Source organism: Lithobates pipiens, unplaced genomic scaffold (genome assembly GCF_037356315.1).
Source record: "Lithobates pipiens isolate NorthernLeopardFrog02 unplaced genomic scaffold, aLitPip1_a1.2 Scaffold_25, whole genome shotgun sequence".
NCBI classification, from domain to species: domain Eukaryota; kingdom Metazoa; phylum Chordata; class Amphibia; order Anura; family Ranidae; genus Lithobates; species Lithobates pipiens.
The window spans coordinates 45,054,013-45,078,246 of NW_027507787.1; the positions used below are offsets into that span (position 1 = coordinate 45,054,013).

Genomic DNA, 24,234 nt, shown 5'->3' on the forward strand with positions numbered 1-24,234 from the left:
AACGCGGTAAAACGCGGCAAAACGCCGCTACCGTGTTTAGCGCGTTTGCGTTTATATGCGTTTTTAAAGGTGACCTTTTTTTTTTACATTAAAAATCTCAAAAATGATTGCAAATGATGAAAAACCATTAGAAAAATATTTTAAACAATTGCAATTGCAAGTGGACAATCCACAACTTGTGGCAAGTGACATGGCAGGTGGCAAGTGACGTGGCAAGTGGACAATCCACAACTTGTGGCAAGTGACATGGCAGGTGGCAAGTGATGTGGCAAGTGGACAATCCACAACTTGTGGCAGGTGACGTGGCAAGTGACCTGGCAGGTGACGCGGCAAGTGACCTGGCAGGTGACGCGGCAAGTGACCTGGCAGGTGACGTGGCAAGTGGAAAATCCATAACTTGTGGCAGGTGACGTGGCAAGTGACGTGGCAAGTGGACAATCCACTTGTGGCAGGGGACGTGGCAAGTGACGTGGCAAGTGGACAATCCACTTGTGGCAGGGGATGTGGCAAGTGACGTGGAGAGTGGACAATCCACAACTTGTGTCAGGTGACGTGGCAAGTGGACAATCCACAACTTGTGGCAGGTGATGTGGCAAGTGATGTGGCAAGTGGACAATCCACTTGTGGCAGGTGACGTGGCAGGGGACGTGGCAAGTGGACAATCCACAACTTGTGGCAGGTGATGTGGCAAGTGATGTGGCAAGTGGACAATCCACTTGTGGCAGGTGACGTGGCAGGGGACGTGGCAAGGGACGTGGCAAGTGGACAATCCACAACTTGTGGCAGGTGATGTGGCAAGTGATGTGGCAGGTGATGTGACAAGTGGACAATCCACATCTTGTGGCAAGTGACGTGGCAGCTGACGTGGCAAGTGACGTGGCAAGTGGACAATCCAAAACTTGTGGCAGGTGACGTGGCAAGTGACGTGGCAGGTGACGTGGCAAGTGACGTGGCAAGTGGACAATCCACATCTCGTGGCAAGTGACGTGGCAGGTGATGTGGCAAGTGACGTGGCAAGTGGACAATCCACAACTTGTGGCAGGTGACGTGGCAGGTGATGTGGCAAGTGATGTGGCAGGTGATGTGACAAGTGGACAATTCTCATCTTGTGGCAAGTGATGTGGCAGCTGACCTGGCAAGTGACGTGGCAAGTGGACAATCCAAAACTTGTGGCAGGTGACGTGGCAAGTGACGTGACAGGTGACGTGGCAAGTGGACAATCCACAGCTTGTGGCAAGTGACATGGCAGGTGGCAAGTGATGTGGAAAGTGGACAATCCACAACTTGTGACAGGTGACGTGGCAAGTGATGTGGCAGGTCACGTGGCAAGTGGAAATCCACAACTTGTGGCAGGTGATGTGGCTGGTGACGTGGCAAGTGGACAATCCACAACTTGTGGCAGGTGGCATGGCAGGTGACATGGAAAGTGGACAATCCACATCTTGTGGCAAGTGACGTGGCAGGTGATGTGGCAAGTGACGTGGCAAGTGACGTGGCAAGTGGACAATCCAAAACTTGTGGCAGGTGACGTGGCAAGTGACGTGGCAGGTGATGTGGCAAGTCACGTGGCAAGTGGACAATCCACAACTTGTGGCAGGTGACGTGGCAAGTGACGTGGCAGGTGATGTGGCAAGTGACGTGGAAAGTAGACAATCCACAACTTGTGGCAGGTGATGTGGCAAGTGACGTGGCAGGTGATGTGGCAAGTCACGTGGCAAGTGGACAATCCACAACTTGTGGCAGGTGATGTGGCAGGTGACATGGCAAGTGGACAATCCACAGCTTGTGGCAGGTGGCATGGCAGATGACGTGGAAAGTGGACAATGCACATCTCGTGGCAAGTGACGTGGCAGGTGATGTGGCAAGTGACGTGGCAAGTGGACAATCCACAACTTGTGGCAGGTGATGTGGCAAGTGGACAATCCCCAACTTGTGGCAAGTGACGTGGCAAGTGACGTTGCAAGTGGACAATCCACAACTTGTGGCAGATGACATGGCAAGTGACGTGGCAGGTGATGTGGCAAGTCACGTGGCAAGTGGACAATCCACAACTTGTGGCAGGTGCCGTGGCAAGTGACACGCTAAATACAAGTACACTGCAGCTCTCACAGCTGCTGCTACTCACTCTGGTCTCACAAAATTGCTGAAATAGTTAATTTTTGAGCTGGGGAGGGTCTATGATGTTAGCTTAACTAAACGCTTCTAGATGCAAACGCGGTAAAACGCGGTAAAACGCCGCTAAATCGCGGTAAAAATCGCGGCAAAACGCGCGTTTCTAAACGCCGGTTTCAACATGTGTCCAGCAGCGTTTGCATCTGCGTCTCGTGTGCATGAAGCCTAACACTGCGTTTTTTATTTTTTGCGCTATAAACAAAAAAAGAATGACAGTTTTGGAAAAAAAAAAATATATATATATATATATATATATACACTTTCTGCTATAAAACATTCACTAAAAAAATTGTATTCTACTCCATGTTTTTGGTAAAAAAAAAAATTCATTAAAAGTATATTGATTGGTTTACACAAATGTTATAGCGTCTACAAACTATGGGATATATACAGGAATTTTTGTTTGTTATACTAGTAATAGTAGCGATCAGCGACTTATAGTGGGACTGCGATATTGTGGTGGATAATCGGACACTAACGGACACTTTTGACACTTTGCAGGAACCATTGACACAAATACAGATGCTAAAAATATGCACTGTCACTGTACTAATGACACTGGCTGGGAAGGGGTTAAACATCTAGGGTGGTCAAAGGGTTAACTGTGCCTAACCAGTGTTTTTTTGTACTGTATGTGCCGCTTTTACTAGTGGAAGACATGGATTTTTAATCCCTGCTTTGCAGGAACACGAAATTCATCCCTTCCTCCCTGTCAGTCCTAAACTCTGCCTTGTTTACATAGGCAGACCTCTGTTCTGAGTCTCTGCCTGACATTGAGTCCCCAGGACCCGCAGATTGGCTTATGTTGTGAATAATCACAGCAGAAATGGTGCGCCCCCCACAGGTGGAAGTGTGGTATCATGTACTGTATATACACGTGATCCGGTGCACAGCTCACGGCCTGTAGCTTTAAAACTGCTATAGGGCGGTCATCAAGTGGTTAAAGCGGAACTTCAGTCTTATTTTCAACTTTCCATCTATTAGATCTTCTGCCCTTGTTGTTTTAACTTTGGATAGTAAAACATTTTTTTCTGCCAGTAAATACCTTATACAGCCCACTTCCTGTCTCTTGTCTGGTCATTTAGCCTAGGCGTTTGACATCTTGTGAGAGTTTGCCAAGAAGGGAGGGGGGATGAGTCATAAGAGGGCCAATGAGAGGTGTGCCTCTGTATGTCTGTGTAAATCCAGGAAGTGAACAGGCAGCAGCTTCAGCTGCCCACAGTTAAAATGGATACAGCCAGACTCAGTGGAGGGAGATTTCTGCAGCGTATTTGGCAAGTACAGAATCATAGTATATATAAAATAATATGCAAAGCGGTTGGAGGGAAGCTTCAGAATGGCAAAGATGTTTTTATTACAAATTATGTGAACAGACTGCAGTTCCTCTTTAAGGAAACACTCTTATGCCTCGTACACACGATTGGACATTCTGACAACAAAATCCATGTTTTTTTTTCTGACAGATGTTGGCTCAAACTTGTCTTGCATACATACGGTCACATAAAGTTGGTCGGAAATTCCGAACGTCAAGAGCGCGGTGACGTACAACACGTATGACGAGCCGAGAAAAATGAAGTTCAATAGCCAGTGCTGCTCTTCTGCTTCAATCTGAGCATTCGTGGAACTTTGTGTGTCGGAATTGTGTACATACGATCAGAATTTCCAACAGTGGATTTTGTTGTTGGAAAATTTGAGAACCAGTTCTCAAATTTTGTGTGATGGAAAATTTGATGGAAACTGTCCGATGGAGCCTACACATGGTCGGAATTTCTGACAAAAGGCTCCCACTGAACATTTTCCGTTGGAAAATCCGACCGTGTGTACGAGGCATAAGACACTTGAGAACGACAATTGTCCATTTATGTTGGTAGTTGACAGTAAATACGGGCAAGACACTCAATTCACAAAGCTTTATACAGGGATAAGGATTATTACTGCTGACTTTTAAAATATGGACACTTACCTGTCCAGCGCACCCGCGATGTGGGCACCCAAAGCCGATCTGTCGATCGCCTCTCGGGTGCTGCCGCCACTATCTTCGCTATGGGAATCAGGAAGTGAAGCCTTGCGGCTTCACTTCCCAGTTCCCTACTGCGCATGCACTAGTCGCGCTGCACAATACGGACGGTTCCTGCTGTCTCTGTGACCCATGGATTTCCCAGCAGACAGCAGGGAAGGGACAAGAAGTGGTGTAAATACCCGCAGATTCTGCAGCTATCTATGCCCAGAAGTGGGTGCAAATACCTGTATTTTACAGGTATCTGCACCCCACTACCCCCTGAAAGGTGGCAATTGGGGCACCGGAGGGGTGGGGTTCCGATGAGCGGAAGTTTCAATTTAGGGTGGAGCTCCGCTTTAAAAAAAAAAAGTGATTTTTAGTGAGTCCAATGAAATTAAAAAATTACAGTCAAATGGCTGAAATAGAGATTTGTATCCCTAAGGGCCGGTTCACACCGCAATAATACATCCAGAATGGATCTGGAGTGTATCTATGCTCATTTTTAGCGCGTTTTTGATGCATTTCAGTGTGTTTTTGATGTGTTTACGGATGCATTTCAGGTGCTTTTTTTCTTATTTTTTCCTGTTTTTTTTCCATTATACTAGGGTCCAGTTCGTTATTTGATGTGTTCCAGTGCTTTTCACTGCATGTTTGATGCGTTTTACTGCGTTCCAGTACAGTCCAGTGCAAGAAAAATGCAGCATGTTCTACTTTTTTTTTTTGGAGCTGAAAAACCCTGGAACTGACTGCACTGGTGTGAACTATGCCATTGGAAACCATACAACCTACTTTCCATGTGATTTTGATGCAGAACAAAAACGCACTGGACTGCATGTGCTGTGAACTGGCCTTAAGTGTTAGTTTTGTGAACTGAGCCTATAATGTTGAAGAACAATCTTTTTCCAATTGTCTGAACGTGGCCTGAATAATCCAATGAATGTGCATTGGAATGTAGAAAACTGCTGATATAAAGTGTATAGTGAATGAGAGCACAAAACCATTGATCGGATTATCATGCACTGACCTCATCTGTGCACACTCATTGGTCAGTTTGTGTATTTGATATAGAACTGGGAAGCAAATTTCTTTTCTATAGGTTACCCACATTACCGGAAGAAAGCCTTTCTAGCTTAGTAGAATGGATGAATGGATGCTTTATACCCAAGGATATCCTAGTAATACAATACTTGTGCAATCCAGCTAAATATTGAATATGAAAATGAACAAAAACATAAAAAGTGTTAAAAAAAAGAAAAATATGAACATGAATGAAATACCCGAGACAACAAGGATCCGTCTCTTCCATCAATTTTCACAATAGCTTTACGGAAATCTGTAAACTTTCCTGATAATTCTTTCTCCAAATTGGATTGTTCCAGGGTCCCTAGGAAAAATGAACATATACCAATTATAAGGCAGAGGACAATATTCACATTGATGTAACACAGGGTCATCAGGCTGATGTACTACATTGTTTTTCAGCTCTTTAGCGCCACCCTTTGGGTTCCTTCTGCTAATTTTGTGTTAGTAGAAGTTTGGCGAGTGTTGGTTCATGCTTTTCATTTCGCACTTTTCAGTTCCTTTCTGAGCGGCCGTTCGTCAATCAGCCATGTTGCGGAATCGGAAGAAATAACGTGTTTATTATTGGCCTTGAAGTTATTGCTTTGACCCAAGTCCAGTTCAGGAACAGGAGGAGGAGGAGTTCTTTGACCAAAAATTGGTTTCTTTATTAAAACGTGACAAATTATGTCATATGCCTTTGCTACGGGAGCTCCAGGAGAATAATCCAGATGTTTTTCGGAATTAACTCCAGATGACGGACCCCTGCATTCGCCAACTCTTGGCATTGCTGACCCCCTATATTAAGAAGCAGGACACATGCATGAGGCTTTTATTTTATTTTTTGGTTGAATAATAATGATTTTATTTGGTATATTTTCTATATTTTTGGATGCATAGAATGCACTTTTTGGTTAAGTTCTATTGGCAGATAGCATGTCTAATTTTATTTGTTTTCTTTTTTTAATGCACAATGAATATATTGCGGGGAATAATATTAGGCTGTTTTCCTTCAAATGACAGCTTGGGAGTAGGCAGTTACATAAAAAAAAATACAATGTAAAATTGACAAGGGACACCAACATAGTTGTATCTTTGGCATAATGGTGTTGTGGTAACTTGGTAAACAATGGGCGCTACGGCATAACGGAACATCAGGTGTAAGCTAGATCGAGAGATGCATGCTGGTTACCCAGCATGCACCTCTTCATCTCTAATCCAGGAAGAGGTTGCGATTGGGCTTCACATGCCCACAATCATCATGGCAATGGCCAGAAGAGGATTTTCTAAATCGTAAGTATAAAAAAAAAAGATATAGTTCATATACACTAGCAAACATATATATACTTTATTTGGGTTATTAATGCATTATGATGGGATGCCTGTAAAAAAAAAAAATACTGTGGCCGGAACTCCGCTTTAAGGTTTGACCTCATATTATATGGTTTTGGTAAATCTGAAGACAAAAATTTGCAGGAATTCTAATAGTGTGTATGGGGGTCTAACCCTGGACTAAAGAAGCATTTAACCTTTGCAGTGTGGTTGGGGGCCAAGGATAGATTTTGTCACATTTTTGGAGTTCAGTTTTAACCGGTTCCCGACCAGCGCACGCCGATGTACGTCGGCAGAATGGCACGGGCAGTCAAATGGGCGTACCTCTACATCCCTTTAAATTTGCCGCCCTGCCATCGCGAGCGCACCGCCGGCGGCACACTCGCGTGCTGGTCGGGACCCCCGTGAGTCCAGTCACGGGTCCCGCGGACTCGATCGCCGCGGGCGTACCCGCGATCGTCTCATGGGCCGACTGAACGGAGAGATGCCGTTGTAAACAGCATCTCCCTGTTCGGCCTAGCAACAAGTGACGCTGATCTCTGCTCCATGTGATTGGAGCAGAGATCAGTGTTCACTAATAGAAAGCCCAGCCCCCAACAGTTAGTAACACACCCCTAAGAACACTTAACCCCTACACTGCCACCCACTGGTTAACCCCTTCACTGCCAGTGTCATTTACACAGGAATCACTGCATTTGTATATGGTCCCAAAAATGTGTCTAAATGTCCGATGTGTCTGCCATAATGTCGCAGTCACAATAAAAATCGCTGATCGCCGCCATTACTAGTAAAAAAAAAAAATTATTAATAAAAATGACATAAAACTATCCCCTATTTTGTAAACGATATAACTTTTGCGCAAACCAATCAATAATCGCTTATTGCGATTTTTTTTTACCAAAAATATGTAGAAGAATACGTATCGGCCTAAACTGAGGGAAAAAAATTTTTTTTATATATTTTTGGGGGATATTTATTATAACAAAAAGTAAAAAATAATGTGTTTTTTTCAAAATTGTCGCTCTATTTTTGTTTATAGCGCAAAAAATAAAAACCGCAGGAGTGATCAAATACCACCAAAAGAAATCTCTGTTTGTGGGAAAAAAAAGGCGTCAATTTTGTTTGGGAGCCACGTCACACGACCACGCAACTGTCAGTTAAAGCCACGCAGTGCCGAATCGCAAAAAGTGGTCTGGTCTTTGGCCAGCAAAATGGTCCGGGCTGAAGTGGTTAATGTAAGGGCCGGTTCACACAGCAGGCGAGGCGAGGCGACTCCGACTTACCTCGCCGCGACCTGCCACGGCCTCAGCGGCGACTTGCAAATGACTTCTGTATAGAAGTCAATGCAAGTCGCCCCGAGGTCGCCCAAAAGTAGTACAGGAACCTTTTTTCTGAGTCGGAGCGACTCGAGTCGCTCCTCTCAGAACGGTTCCATTGTACAGAATGGGGGCGACTTGCGAGAGCGAGGCGAGGCGAGTCGTGTCGCCTCGCATTGCCCGCTGTGTGAACCGGCTCTTACACGGCAATAATATAGCTGGAATTCTTATAACCATACATTTGTATTGTTGAAGTATCAACTGTTGAAGTATCAACAACAAAATAAGCTTATGCTGTAAATAAATAAATCGTTCTCATAGGCTTCATTCAAACTTATTTGACTTGTCAACTTGTCATGTAAGTTTGGACACTAAATTAGAATGACAAGTCAGACCCCATGTTTTTCAATGACAATCGTTCAAATATGTGCGACTTAAAGCTTTTAAAAAGGTTCCTGCACTACTTTGGTCTGACTTTAATGCAACTTGAGTGTCATAGACTGCAATGTAAACCCTCAAAAGTCAAACCTGAATGTTATATGTGCGACAGTTGTGCATTATCATTTGTCAAAGCCAAAATTGCATCCAAGTCGCACCCCTCCAAAATTGCGTCAAAGTTTTACTCCAATTCGCATGACTCTGGAGTCATACACGTGTGAATGTAACCTTATAGCAGTTGTGAATAACAGAAAATACAATGCAAAAGAAACATTAATAGTATAATCTTACTTGCCATTTACAACATTTGTATTTTCCATCAAAATGTATAGAAGACTGACAAAATCCACTTACCTAGGTCCAGTGCAAATTCCGCAGTGTATGATTCTGAGCAACCAATAAGAACTGACTCCTCTAAGGTCAACTTGTCTGTTCCGTGCTGGCTGAGGGTTTTCATTAACTCTATAAAGCCAAAAGTGCATATTATAAAGTTATTATAAAAACGTGGTCCATACAGCACTTGATAATGTCTTGTCCCATAGTGTAACTAAAGGCACTATTTTTGTTTGGATAGAGTGGAGAGAGTTTAGAACCCCTGCCACTATTAGGGAGATTTGTCCTGTTTACCGTTATCATTGAAAATAAAATCTGTGAAAATAAAAGAAAATCCCAAATTTTGGGTAGACACAAGAACATTAATGGAGGGGAAATCTTCCAATGGGGACACTAGTTCTGGTAATTCAGGTGACACCCCAGGATTCCCTCACTTCCTGTCTTGGCTATAGGAGAGAAAATTATAGGAAATTTCCCAAAGGGGACACAGATGTAAAAAAAAGACCTGACAGGGGTTATAACCCTTCCTTTATTCTATCCAAAATTAAAAAAAATAAGAAGTTTGCCTTTAGCTACACTTTAACTTACTATAGTTAATACTTACTATATATAGCTATACTTACTAAAATAAGTCAGAGATGAAAGGTCACATGATCACTGGTCTGAGCTTGGAGTAGGTTACTAATTCACAATCATTACTGTCAAAGCCTGCAGTTCCTGCTGTGATAAAGGTTTGACTTGGGGGAGGGGAGCATAGGATACCCCAAATAAAGGAACTTTGAGTAAATAGAGGCCACTTTTTTCTGCCAGCTTGTCTGTGTCATAAAGCCAAGAAGGTAGATGACACTAAGTTCCCACGATGATCTCTTCTGACCGAGTAATCAGCTAGGGCCTTCTTGTAGAGCTGAACACTCCCCACAGTCACTAAGCCTCCAAAATCTGGTCAATTTACCAGACACTCTTCAGTGAGGGTGAAACAAGTTCACAATACCAAAGGACAGCTAGACATCCTCCTCCAACTTCCACCGGGTACTCTTCAATGAGCTCTACAAACCAAAATTTAAACCCAGGCTTTTGAATAGGCCCCCCCAGCAAACCTACAGCTGGAATCTCGATGACCTTCCAGCAACTTTTCAGCAGAATGCGCCTAGGGGCAGGGGCCCCTCTGGCCAGGGTCTCTTCCTGTAGGATGGGACCCAGGACCAACTCAACTCCTGCTCCAAGCTTTACAATTTTTACTATTTATGAGCTCTCCAACCACCTTCTGGGCACACCTTCCTGGGGAAGTAATCAGACCAGCAGCCTTGTTTCACAACAAATCGGAACCAATAAAAGGAAATTCGTACGGAAATTCTCATACGACACAGGTTTTTTTTTTTTTTTTATTGTTTCTGATCATACGCAATCTTTATTTTCTGAATTTTCTTGTACGAAAATAGTACGAAAACGGTACACATTAAACAAAAATCATTCGTTCTGTTCCCGTACAATAAAAATTTTGGAGTTTGTCTACTGGGGAATTTTCATACGAGAAATCAGAATCGGCTGTCAAAAGTTGTTTCACACTATACGAAAATTGTACGAAAAATTCTTTGGACGAAAATGTTCGCCCGATTAGTGTGTCATTTTTTGTACTCACAGGGTCTTTAAAGGGATAACACATGGGGGAATGTGCACGTATTGAAAAGATATACTGTGTATGTTTTTTGGGGTTTTTTGCCTTGACATACACTTGAGGCCTTATGCACTCTGGGCATCCAGCACCATTGCCCACTTTATAAAAGATTGAAATAAACTGTGGCTGAATGCTGTACTGAGTGGCCCTAAGGCTTGATTCACACTTATGCATTTTTAACATTTTTTGCATTTTGCTACAGAATGTGTTCCATAGTTAACCATGTTAAATGGACTGTAGTTCAAATCTGCAAAATGCAAAAAGCATGAAAAATGCATTAGGTGTGAATCAGGCCTAGGAGTTCAGGAACATATGCCTGGCACACCTGTGTAGCACCCTGATGTTTAGGCAGGGTTGCTATTACATTTATTTGCCAAGTGATAGTTGCCTTGGCCAACTGATAGGACGTCAATTGATTTCAAGCTAATTCTGGAATTGCTGCACTTCTCTTCTGTCACTAGATGACCGGGTATCTGGTGACATTAGATAAGACAAGAGCATTGCAAGGACAGATTAGGAATGAATGGGGTGTCTCAGCCAATGGGCAGTGATTTTCTTGGGTCCCTTGGCCTGCTGGGAGACCCTATTTATTTGAGTGGAGTCGTGTAATCGGGGTTCTGTGCCACCTGGATGGCTGTCTGGGTGGACGTGTGTCGTATTGCCCTGGGCTGCTAGGCCAGAAACCTAAGGCCTATCCCGGCAGACATTTGGCTGCAAGGCTATCTGAGAGCCTATCCAGAAGTAGTGCAGGGTTGGGACTGCGGGCTTGTAGTCCAACAAAAAGTAACAGTTCCGCCGGCCAGGGAACCTGTTGTGGTCAGAGGTATAGGGGAAGCTTTTGCCACAAGGGGACCATCCATCTTGCTACCGGAGACTATTGTGAGTAAGCTGAGGCCAGTATCAGGGCAGACTTCTTGCCAACCGGGGATGGTGAAGAAGTGGGAAACCATCAGCGAGCGCCAAGTCAGGGACCCAGTGGGACAGCAGAGGTGATGCTTGTGGAGTGCCAAGCCAGTGACCTAACGTGTCAAGGGGGTGAAGTGGGGGTGACGCTTTAGGAAGATGCTGAGTGCTACAGTGAAAGAGCTCAGGGGATCCAATGGCTAGTGGATCTGAAGTCTAGTGAGAGAGACTGGGAGCTCGTTGAGTGAAGACCCACAGTGAGTGATTGTGGGGTAAAGAGAACTGTTCGTATTGCAAAAAGTTGAATACCTTACCGTAGTAACAGCTACGAGATTGTTGCCATAGGAGACAGTGGTCCTACCTATACAGAAGTGGTGTCCGGCTGGAGGCCTTTGCCTATATAGCTGTCTACCTATAGAAGTCTCGGAGTCTGCCAATTAACATTGCATCTACCTAAGGGTGTCCTGGCCCTAACCCTCTCTCCCACAGTTCTGTTTAAGAGACAATAAATCTCTTTGCATTCAAAAAGTGTCTGGCGCCCACCTGTTCATCTTGCATTACACCTACCATGCCTTGTAACCCAATCTACATTAAAGAATGTCAGCTGTCCTTAACTCTGGAGGTCACCATTAGACTTCATGGGCCCCCGGAGCTTTGCTACACCTGCATTCAGGGCATATGTCCCTGAACCCATATTGCTCTAAACACAAGTACCACTAGGTACAGCACCCCAACTTGCAGCGTATTTCAGTCTGTCATAAATTGACCAGCTGCAGGCAATGGGGCTAGATCCTGCACCTAGATGCATGAAGATGCTGGGATTTAATGGACAGCATGCATAAGGCCTTAACAATATCTCTTAAGAACTAGCAATCATTTGTGCTGTACATACTGTAAGAATGTCATGTGATAATGCCAAAACTATTTGTGTTATATGTCTCCATGCATTCGTAGTTTAGAGGTAGTCTGAAATGTAGGTGTTGCCATCAGTAACAGAAACTGTAAGTAACATTGAGAATCATCTACATTCTAAAGTTTAGCATCTGGTACATTCATTTCCAGAAAACATGTTTAACGTAAAAAATATTGTCAAAACAACAAACTGCCATAAAAAACATACCTCATATAGTATGGCCAATGCTATTAAATTCATACTCCTTTTGTGAGTCACAGGGCTGCACTTACTTATGTTTTCCAGTGACCCAGAGTCGCCTGACAGCAGGTTATTGCAGTGCCGAAAACAACTGCGCCCGTCCCCTCGCCAGACTGGCGCTCCAGTGAGCGCTGGGGGGCAGAATGAAGCGCGATGATTGCAGGCCTAGAACTCAGAGATCATTGGCCATGTGATTGCTCAGTTCCCAGTCTTAGAGCTGACATGGGACAGCTGCACCATACAGGTAAGTATGAACATTTGTTTTTTCTACACCCCAAACTTCTTTAATTAAGAACTCATGTCATTTTCTGACTGGAGGACACCCAGCATTATGGCCTTTCCTCCCCAAAACTGTCTTTGGCCCGCCCCTTTCAACCACTGGATATCACTTCTTTCAATCACAGACACATCACATGTAAGTGGTAGATAGGACAGTCTGCATGCAAATGCAGCCTGCCTAGGAAAACCCACTCCTCCAGACTGACATCAACCCATCAAGGCATTTTGATATTTGCATAACCCCTCCTAAAAGTCAAACTACTGCTTGTATCAGGGCTGAGGGCTCTTAGGAGTAGTGCTGAGGCAGGGCACTGCGATGTTTTTTAGGATGTTATTTACAGCACCCTGCCTACACCTCCCACTAGGTGCAATCTGACTGCATTGCATTGCATAGAGAAGCACAGAGACCCAGTAATAACATCACTGGGTCCTAAATAAGATAAGTAATGTAGGATCCAAGGTTATATTTAAAGCAGATCATTTTTTCATCTATCCATCTATTAAATCTTCTGCTCTTGTTTTTTTACTTTGGATAGTAAAACATTTTTTTTCTGCCAGTAAATACTTTTACAGCCCACTTCCTGTTTCTTGTCTGGTCATTAGCCTAGGCTTATGACATCATGCACAGCTCTCACTCACTCTTGTGAGAGTTTGCCAGGAAGGGATGGGGATGAGTCATAAGAGGGTCAATGAAAGCTGCGGAGCAGGAGGTGTGCCTCTGTGTGTCTGTGTAAATCCAGGAAGTGAACAGGCAGCAGCTTCAGCTGCCCACAGTTAAAATGGATGCAGCCAGACTCAGTGGAGGGAGATTTCTGCAGCATATTTGGCATGTACAGAATCACAGTATATATAAAATAATATGCAAAGTGGTTGGAGGGAAGCTTCAGAATGGCAAAGATGTTTTTATTACAAATTATGTGAGAAGACTGCAGTTCCTCTTTAACTTAAATGTAATTTAAAATTGAATTTGTATATTGTTGAGGGGGAAGAGGAAAGAACCAAGCAAAGCAAATATATTATTATTACATATTGCAACATTTGGCAAACAAGAAGATCAAATTTACCTGAACAGCTTACAACTGGTGCATAATAAGTACTGTCAGACTTCCGTACAAGGGGTGAAAGATTGTGGAACAGATAAAATGATCCTAATTTTAGCGCTTGGCGACAAATTTCATCATTTTCCTTTAATTCAAACAGGAAGCTGTGGATAAATAAGAGCATAATGTTAAGCAATATATTAGCACAGAACACGGAAAAGCGAGAAGAGGAACTATTATGTTTTATTGTTCGTTTGCACAATGAATGCACCCCCCCCCCGAGAATAATAGCACAGTAAATAGGTTTCTCCTTGGGAAGTGGCATTCTGCTTTAGTTATTCTGTCATGATGAGTAATCTTTATCAACCTTACCAGATTGTGTATGTCACCTTTTCTAGTGCATGAGGGTGGGCTAGCCTCCCTCCCAATAACCACCAACAAGATGTTTACATGTTCTGATTTAAGTGTCTTTATATCTGAATGTACAAGCTGCAAGGCTAACTTTTCATATGCTGTATGAATGTATAAGGCTGGGTTCACACTCAATTCAGATGCGGCTCACACGGCCCAAATTTTTGCCTGAATTTGGACCTGAAATGCAGCCAAAGACGCACAGGACCCTTCTGCTGTGTGCTTAACGCCCACTCCAGAGATGTATGAACCCGGCTCCGTAGAGAGCCGGTCACAATCTCCTGTTATGCAAATTGGATGCAGGGAAACCCGCATCCAATTCGCATAGGTGTGAGCCCAGCCTGAAAGATAAGTACAGTTTACTCTTATTGAACACACAATTTGAGCTATTATTGTAGAATTTACTTTAACTCCTTCAGATCTGCGCTATAGCCGAATGACGGCTACAGCGCAGACCTACTTTGCTAGGAAGTGGTCAATAGACATCCTCCCCTTTGCACGCTCCCTACGTGTGCCCTGCAGCGCTGTGATCACCTAGTCACAGATCGATCCCGGCCCCTTAACACGTGATCAGCTGTCAGCCAATGACAGCTGATCACATGTAGTAAACAGAAGATTGGTAATCGTTTTTTTATTTTCTCCTCACGCTAGCAGCATGAGAAGGAAAAACAGCCGATCATCGGCTTTAGTGCAAGGGACACCGGTCCCGAAGAGGAAAAGGCGAAGCTGCCTTGTCTGTGCCCACCAATACCTCCTTCCAGTGCCACCTGCCAGTGCCCACACAGTGCCATGAATCAGTGCATAAGTGCCAGCAATCGGTGCCACCAATCAAAGCCTACAGGTGCCAATCAATGCCCACCAGTGATGCCAATCAGTGCCTCATCAGTGCCACCTAGCAGTGTTGCCTATCAGTGTCACCTACCAGTACCGACCAGTGCCCATCACTGTCACCTATACGTGCCGCCCATCAATGCCGCCCATCAGTACCACCCATCACCATCAATGCCCTTCAGTGCCACCTCAGTGCCCACCAGTGCCGCCTCTTAGTGCCCATGAGTGCCACCTATTAGTGCCCATCAGTGCCCCCTATTAGTACCCATCAATGCAGATAAAGGGTCTCTGATTTATACCTTGGACAGAACCATACAAAGGGAGAAGGTAAAAAAGAGATGGACGAGTCATTGTTCCCACTGATTCATGTGTGTGGATTACAGCTTAAACTATTTTTACAACAGAGGAGGTATGGAAATGAATGAAAGGGGCTTAAAGTGGTTGTAAACCCTTACAAACCACTTTGACCTACAGGTAAGCCTAGATTAAGGCTTACCTGTAGGTCCAAGAAATATCTCCTAAACCTACACGGTTTAGGAGATATTTACTAAAAGACAGTCACAGCTGTCTACGGCGCATGCAGGCGCACTATCGACGTTAGCGGCATGCCGCTGCTAACAGCGATATGCAGTTAGTGGTGGCTCCCGTGCGCATGCGCGGGAGTGACGTCATCGCTGCTCCGCCGCTGTGAGTGGCCAGAGCAGCGATACCCGGAAGAAGATGGATGCTCCGTGCTACAGGGGACAGCGGTAACTTTGCTGGCTCCTGTGTCAGGTAAGTGACACATAATGGGCTACTATGCGATGCATAGTAGCCCATTATGCTTTACCTTTGCAGGGAGACAAAGAGGAAGTAAACCCATCAGGGTTTACTTCCTCTTTAAAGCTCCATCTGCTGCCTAGAAAGCAGAATACATAATGTAGCAAAGTTGTGGGGCCCCTGAAGCCCAATGGTAACCGCCAGAGTTAAGGACAGCTGACATCCTTCAGTATAGAGTGGGTTACAAGGCTTGGTGGGTCTAATTCAAGATGAGACAAAAGGAGAGAGGTGCCTCTGGGATCAGATATAGGACAAGTTTAATAACACTTAGTGCAGGCAACTCACATTTGAGAAGTCAGAAGTAGGCATGGATAAGTCCCAGCATGGGGCCAATCTGGTTATAAGTTTGTCAATCCGTTCCTGTGAGAAAGTGGTGCTTTGCTCGATACAACACCGCTCGTTGTAGGAAGCCGGCATCGGTGGAGACCATTCAGAATGAGACTTGAGGCACAGTTGGTATGCGGGCGAGGAGGGATGACGTTGCTGGAAAGCGACGCGTTTCTTGAACGTATGTGCTGCGGATGACACAGCTCCTTTTTCAAGCTGCCATGTGGAACTTGGGAGCTACAATATAAAGTGTGCGGGGGGAGGGGCCATTTCAATGGGTACATAGTGATTGGCGGCACAGTGAGGCAATGGCTGATTCTATATCTAGGTAGAAGACATCACTAAGTAATGGCAATTAATATCGGATGGGGGACGGTGGGTTTATAAAATCTGCTGGATAAAACTTTTTAAGAAGAAATTGATTAAAAAGCAATGATGTACAATCACAAACATACAATAAACAGTTCCCCTTGATGGCAGTCCTGAGTGTGGGACCCCCATTACCATCCTATATGGTCCTTGGACTATTAAATATACTGAACGATCATGGACTCTTGTCATTTCATTATTATGTTTGCATAGATCATGCTTTTAATTTATGTTTAATAACGCTGTGGGATATATATTGCTCTAGTTCCCTGTGCCTATAGTATAGTATATAATGCAAGAGGAACAGGTGGGCGCCAGACACTTTTTGAATGCAAAGAGATTTATTGTCTCTTAAACAGAACTGTGGGAGAGAGGGTTAGGGCCAGGACACCCTTAGGTAGAGGCAATGTTAATTGGCAGACTCAGAGACTTCTATAGGTGGACAGCTATATAGGTGAAGGCCTCTAGTCAGGCACCACTTCTGTATAGGTAGGACCGCCATCTCCTATAGCAACAATCTTGTAGCTATTACTAACGGTAATGGTATTTGACTTTCTGCAACACGAACAGTTCTCTTTACCCCCCACTCACTGTGGGTGTACACTCAATGAGCTCCCAGTCTCTCTCACTAGACTTCAGATCCACTAGCCACTGGATCCTCTGAGCTCTTTCACTGTAGCATTCAGTATCTTCCTCAAGCATCAACTCTGCTTCACTGCTGGGTCCCTGACTTGGTCCTCACAGATACTCCTCAAGCTTCACCCTTGCTGACATGTTAGGTCCCTGGCTTGGCACTCTACAAGTGTCACTTCTACTGTCCCACTGGGTCCTTGACTTGGCACTTGCTGATGCTTTCCCACTTCTTCATCGTCCCCAGTTGGTGAGAAGATTGCTCTGGTACTGGCCTTGGCTTACTTACAGTGGTCTCCGGTAGCAAGATGGATGGTCCCTTTGTGGCGACAGCTTTCCCTCTACCTCCGACCATGACAGGTTCCCCGGCCGGCGGAAGCGTTACTTCTAGGTGGACTACAAGCCTGCAGTCCCAACTCTGCACTACTTCTGGATTGGCTCTCAAATACCCTAGCAGCCAGACATCCCCGGGAAAGACGTTAGGTTTCTGGCCTGGCAGCCTGGGGCAATACGACACACGTCCATCCAGACAGCCATCCAGGTGGCACAGAACACCGGTCACCTGACTCCACCCAAATAAATAGGTTGTCCCAGCAGGCCAAGGGACCCAAGAAAATCCTTGCTCATTGGCTGAGATACCCCATTCATTCCTAATCTGTCCTTGCAATGCTCTTGTCTAATCTAATGTCACCAGATACCCGTCCATCTAGTGACAGAAGAGAGAATTGCAGCAATTCCAGAATTAGGGTGAACTCAATTGACCGCCTAATAATTGGCCAAGGCAACTATCACTTGGCAAATACATTTAATAGCAACCCTGCCTAAACATCAGGGTGCTACATCTGAAATATTTCCTAATAAAAAATATCTTTAAAATATTTGTTTCTACTCCTGAACATAATAAAGAAAGAAAATATGTATAAAACATCACTCTCTCTTTTTTTTTATATAAACTTGCTCTTCAATTTTGATAATATTATTAACATTAAATTACAATATGGCTTGTGTAGCAATTGTATATTCTATATTTTTTTTTAATTGGTATATTTTCTTCCACATAAGTGGAGTTACCCATTAATGGAATAATTGTACCTTCTGTCATGAGATCAGATGGGGCTGCCATTGCTGACCACCCTCTGAAAAAACAAATGGCCTGGCTATTCTGTTGACCGCTTGGCTTCAGTAGTTCTGGGAGTCACTGACCTGAAACAAGTATTCAGCACAACCATTGTGTAATACTGCAAAGCAGGAAACAGAGCCTGTGTACATAATGAGCAAATATGACTATCCTTATGTATTTATAGCATTACAAAATATATACAGAAATTGGGTTTTTTCAAAACATCTTTTTTTCACAAATGTCCATTAGGTCTGAACTAGAGGTACATATAATTAATTGTACTATTTAAAGCAGAGCGCCAGTCGTTTTTGTGTTTATAAAAGTCAGCAGCTACAAAAAGTGTAGCTGCTGACTTTTAATAAACACACCCACCTGTCTCAGGATCCAGTGATGTGGTCACCCGAACCCAAAAGCGCATCTATTGAAAATGGCGCCTATGGCAAGCACTGAAACTGCGCCCCTGTCAAAACAAGCCAAAAAAAACAGCTAACAAAACTACAAGTCAAGCTCTTTAATCGTTCAATTAATAAACTATGGATTGGCACTACATAAAAGTGCCCAAATGCCCCGATGGGTCAGTCCACCCCTGCTCATTAAGCAGTCTATATTCAGTGAAAGTTCATGTACTGCAAAGTTTGAACTTTCACTGAATGTGAACAGTTTAATGAGATTGTTGCACTAATCACTTTATTACACTTTATTTATGATATCTATTTATTTAATCCATATTGAGCACTATATTTGGCTGCTTCTGCTTGGCATACACACACAATCGTACATGATGATGACAGACGCACATCATGTACGAATGTGCGTGTGTGCCAGGCCCAAGAAGAAGCAAGCAGCCAATCAAATATAATGCTTAAAATTGATTCAATAAATATGCATAGCCATAGATATCATAAATAAAGTGTAATAAAGTGATTTGTGCAGTGCAACAGCAGGTACTACTTTTACGTAGACTGTGAATGTGACTACAGGAGATGACCAGAGACTGCAATTGCGACTACAGGAGATGACCAGAGACTGCGCTTGCGACTACAGCAGATGACCAGACTGCGGATGCGACTACAGGAGATGACCAGACTGCGGATGCGACTACAGGAGATGACCAGACTGCGGATGCGACTACAGGAGATGAGCAGACTGCGGATGCGACTACAGGAGATGACTAGACTGCGTTTGTGACTACAGGAGATGAGCAGACTGCGGATGCAACTACAGGAGATGACCAGACTGCGGATGCGACTATAGGAGATGGCCAGACTGCCGATGCGACTACAGGAGCTGACCAGACTGCGATTGAAACTACAGGAGATGACCAGACTGCGGATGGGACTACAGGAGATGACCAGACTGCGATTGCGACTGCAGGAGATGACCAGACTGCGGATGCAATTACAGGAAATGACTAGAGACTGCGGAGTCAGTGTTCTATCGAATAGTGCCCACGCATGTGCAGTACGGAAGAGCACTCCAGCTCCCGATCAGCTGGCGTGACATCACCATAGCGCATGCGAACATCGTAGAAGGCATTTTTCAACAGGACATTGACAGGCACAATTGAAAGCTATGAAGACAGCAGGGGGACACCGTAGTTGTGAAATTGTGCATTGCTGTTGCAAGGCCAGTTTATGGTGGTCGGGTTTTGTCTGTGTTGCAGGGTGGGTTTGGTGTGTTGAACGGTGGGTTTTGCCTGTGTCTAAGGGCAGGTTGCAACACAGACAAAACTCACCCTTCAACACAGCCACAACCTGTCCTGCAACAGCGAGGCACAATCTGACAACTACAGTCTCCCTCCGCTCTTTGTATAGCTTTCAATTGTGGCCATCAAATGGTATCTCCCGTCGAAAAATGGCTCCTACGATGTGTGTATGTGCCATGGTGAGGTTGCACCAGCTGATCGAGAAATCAGCTGGTGTGCCCTTCTATACTGCGCATACGGAGTATCTCCTCCGGGAATGCCATAAACCTGCCAGATGTACAGTAAAGTAATAGAGATGTCAAGAAGATGGTATACACTTCACTGGATTTAACTCATTGTCTGCCTGGACATAACTCAAAGTAGCTGAATGTCTGTAATTCAGTTTCGAGGCAGAACTAAACACTCCTATTCTTTACAGCCAAGGAAGCTGCCATCTTAGCATTTGTTTGAACTGCAATTATCATGGTGCTGTTCATATGATCAGTTATGACACCAAACATTTGATGGATTTACAGTTATTTTGAGAGCACAAGCTCTCAAAATAATAATAATTAATGGGTTTAGATCAGTGTTTTTCAACTCCAGTCCTCAAGGTGTCCCAACAGGTCATGTTTTCAGGATTTCCATTATTTTGCACAGGTGATTCGATCAGTTTTACTGCCTTAGTATTTACCACATCTGAGGGAAATCCTAAAAACATGACCTGTTGGGGTGCCTTGAGGACTGGAGTTGAGAAGCACTGGTTTAGATCTTTTAAAGGTGTCCCTCTTTCCCATCTCAGGATGTTGAAAGGTATGCAAATAAGGACATATCTTATCACTAAAACTGCTGCACACTGTACCTGGCAATTTATATACCGGTACCCTCCCTGTCCACAACTCAATAGTGCTCAAACAAATCAATAGCCCCCTCCCCATTCTACAACACTACATTTTCCCTGGAACAGTCACTCCCAGGCATTGCACTTATATGCTATTGCCAGATCAGTAACACAATAGGCTCAGCTCACAAAGCTTACAGACTAGGACAGGGGTCTCCAAGAGTCAGTTTACTGTCCTTCAGACTTTAGGGTGGCAGGACTGTATCCAGTGGGAGTAAACAATGCCTGATCTTTGATATTAGGGGGAGAAATAGTTGGTGTCGTTGGGAGGAATAGTGCCCTGTTTTTGTTGTCAGTGGAAGGAATAGTGCCCTATTGTTTGTGTCAGTGGAAGAAACAGTGCCCCACTCTGTTGGTGTCAGTGGCTGGCAGGAATCATGTCCCACTGTTGGTGTCAGTGGCAGGAATAATGCCTCAAGGGCCAGATAAAGGCAAGCAAAGGGACGAAGTGTGGAGACCACTTCACTAGAATAAACATACTTTTTTTTTAAATGACTGTTATTATAAACTAAGTTTAAAAATAATAAAAAAAATACCAGTCACATAGTTAAAAAAAGATCCTTATCCCCATGTTAAAGCTTTGTTAACTGAGCCTAATGTCTTTGGAAATACTCCTCTACCTATCCCAGACTCAACTGTATCTTTTCCTTGGAAAACTTATTCCCACCCATCTCTGACTCAGCAGTCTTCTTGTAAATGCCACTGCCGGTGTTCTGGCATATACAACCTGGGCATCGGATACTGTCCAGCCCGTACTGCGCAGGTGCAGCACTTGCGCAGTAAGGAGCAGAAGGAGCTTCGGAAAATCTCTGAAGATGAACGGCGCCTGCGCCGTGAGTTGAGGTGGTAGCCCCACCATCCAAGAGGACATAGGGCTACCGATATTAGAGGGCATGCGCAGTACACAGCGGACACTATCCGATAGGGGACACAATATGATAGGACACCCGCAGCACCAGGACATCCCTGGAAATTATACTATCCCATCTGTAACTTAGAATCTAAGTATACCTGGAATCTCCCATGGCCACTGGTCCTTCCTGGACTTGTGCATTCTACTGAAGAGAAGAGGAGAAATAAAGCAGCCCAGAGCAAGAAGGATGCAGTAACCTATAGCAACCATAAATTACATCTTGCTCAAACTAAAATTAGTCTGGTGATTCCCTGTTTACATCCCTGTTGCCAATTGTTCTGAAAAAGCGTGAAATTGCATTCAACTAAATGTGGCTTTGCTGGAGCACTTGCTAACCAGGCTGTTGGTTGCCATGGGGAGAATACAAGCAGTGGTGGATTAGGTGTAGCTTGGGCCTTTGACTATTTTCAGTTCAGGAGCAACCTACCCTACGAGTGCTGTTTATATGGCTTAATAAACCCTAAAAGCAGCAGATGTGAGGTCTGAACAATTTAACAGAATGTAACTGCCAGCAAGTAGGGATGAGCCGAACACCCTCCTGTTCGGTTCGCAGCAGAACATGTGAACAGGCAAAAAAATTGTCACATGAACACCGTTAACGTCTATGGAACACGAACATGTATAATCGAAAGTGCTAATTTTAAAGGCTTATATGCAAGTTATTGTCATACAAAGTGTTTGGGGAACCGGGTCCTGCCCAGGGGACATGTATGAAGGCAAAACATTTTTTTTAAAACGCCCGTTTTTTCGGGAGCAGTGTTTTTTTATTGCTTAAAGTGAAACAATAAAAAAGGAATATTCCTTTAACCACTTCAGCTCCGGACCAATAAACACCTTAAGGACCAGAGGTCTTTTTGCAATTTCGCACTGCGCTGCTTTAACTGGTAATTGCGCGGTCATGCAATATTGCACCCAAACGAAATTTGCGTCCTTTTCTTCCCACAAATAGAGCTTTCTTTTGATGGTATTTGATTGCCTCTGCGATTTTTTTTTTTTGCGATATAAATGGAAAAAGAGCGAAAATTTTGAAAAAAAAAGATATTTTCTTCTTTTTGTTATAAGAAAAATCGAATAAACTAAATTTTAGTCATACATTGAGGGCAAAATTTATTCAGCCACATGTCTTTAGTAAAAAAAATGTCAATAAGCGTATATTTTTTGGTTTGCGCAAAAGTTATAGCGTCTACAAACTAGAGTACATTTTCTGGAATTTACACAGCTTTTAATTTATGACTGCCGATCTCATTTCTTGAGGTGCTAAAATGGCAGGGCAGTACAAATCCCCCCCAAATGACCCCATTTTGGAAAGTAGACACCCCAAGGAAATTGCTGATGGGTATGTTGAGCCCATTGAATATTTATTTTTTTTGTCCTAAGGGATTGAATAATGACAAAAAAAAAAAAAAAAAAATTTTTTTTACAAAAAGTTGTCACTAAATGATATATTGCTCACACATGCCATGGTTATATGTGGAATTGCACCCCAAAATATATTCCGCTACTTCTCCCGAGTATGGCGATACCACGTGTGTGGGACTTTTTGGGAGTCTAGTCGCGCACGGCACCCCGAAAACCAATCACCACCTTCAGGATTTCTAAGGGTGCAAATTTTTGATTTAACTCCTCACTACCTATCACAGTTTCGAAGGCCATAAAATGCCAAAAATAGCACAAAACCCCCCAAAATGACCCCATTTTGGAAAGTAGACACCCCAAGCTATTTACTGAGAGGCATGTTGAGTCCATGGAATATTTTATATTTTGCCACAAGTTGCGGGAATATTACAAACTTTTTTTTTTTTGCACCAAGTTGTCACTAAATGATATATTGCTCACACATGCTATGGGCATATGTGAAATGACACCCCAAAATACATTCTGCTGCTTCTCCCGAGTACGGGGATACCACATGTGTGGGACTTTTTGGGAGTCTAGTCGCGCACGGCACCCCGAAAACCAATCACCACCTTCAGGATTTCTAAGGGTGCAAATTTTTGATTTAACTCCTCACTACCTATCACAGTTTCGAAGGCCATAAAATGCCAAAATAGCACAAAACCCCCCCAAATGACCCCATTTTGGAAAGTAGACACCCCAAGCTATTTACTGAGAGGTATGTTGAGTCCATGGAATATTTTATATTTTGCCAAAAGTTGCGGGAATATTACAAACTTTTTTTTTTTTTGCACAAAGTTGTCACTAAATGATATATTGCTCACACATGCTATGGGCAGAAGTCAAATTACACCCCAAAATAAATTCTGCTGCTTCTCCCGAGTACGGGGATACCACATGTGGGGGACTTTTTGGGAGCCTAGCCACGTACGGGACCCCGAAAACCAAGCACTGCCTTCCGGATTTGAATATAAAATGCTATAAAAAACAAACTAACCAGAGTCACCCGTAACACTTATACGGTGATCAGTGGTGAAAGGGTTAACTAGGGGCAATCAGGGGGTTCAAATTTTTATTAGGTAGTATATGGGGGTCCCTGGCGCTATATAAAAACCTGACGGGGAACCTAAATAAC

The 24,234-nt window shown here is 43.9% G+C and overlaps 1 protein-coding gene across 3 annotated transcripts in view; it reads right to left on the reverse strand.

The window, feature by feature from the left end:
* Window positions 1-24,234, reverse strand: part of NUDT13 (nudix hydrolase 13) — a 150,409-nt gene that overhangs the window by 32,823 nt on the left and 93,352 nt on the right. For all 3 annotated transcript variants that reach the window (XM_077454402.1, XM_077454401.1, XM_077454403.1), the window contains 3 exons: window positions 13,724-13,863; window positions 8,671-8,778; window positions 5,449-5,555 (listed from right to left, as the gene is read on the reverse strand). In XM_077454402.1, coding sequence (XP_077310528.1) covers window positions 5,449-5,555; window positions 8,671-8,778; window positions 13,724-13,863 — 355 coding nt within the window. The remainder of the gene's footprint in view (window positions 1-5,448; window positions 5,556-8,670; window positions 8,779-13,723; window positions 13,864-24,234) is intronic.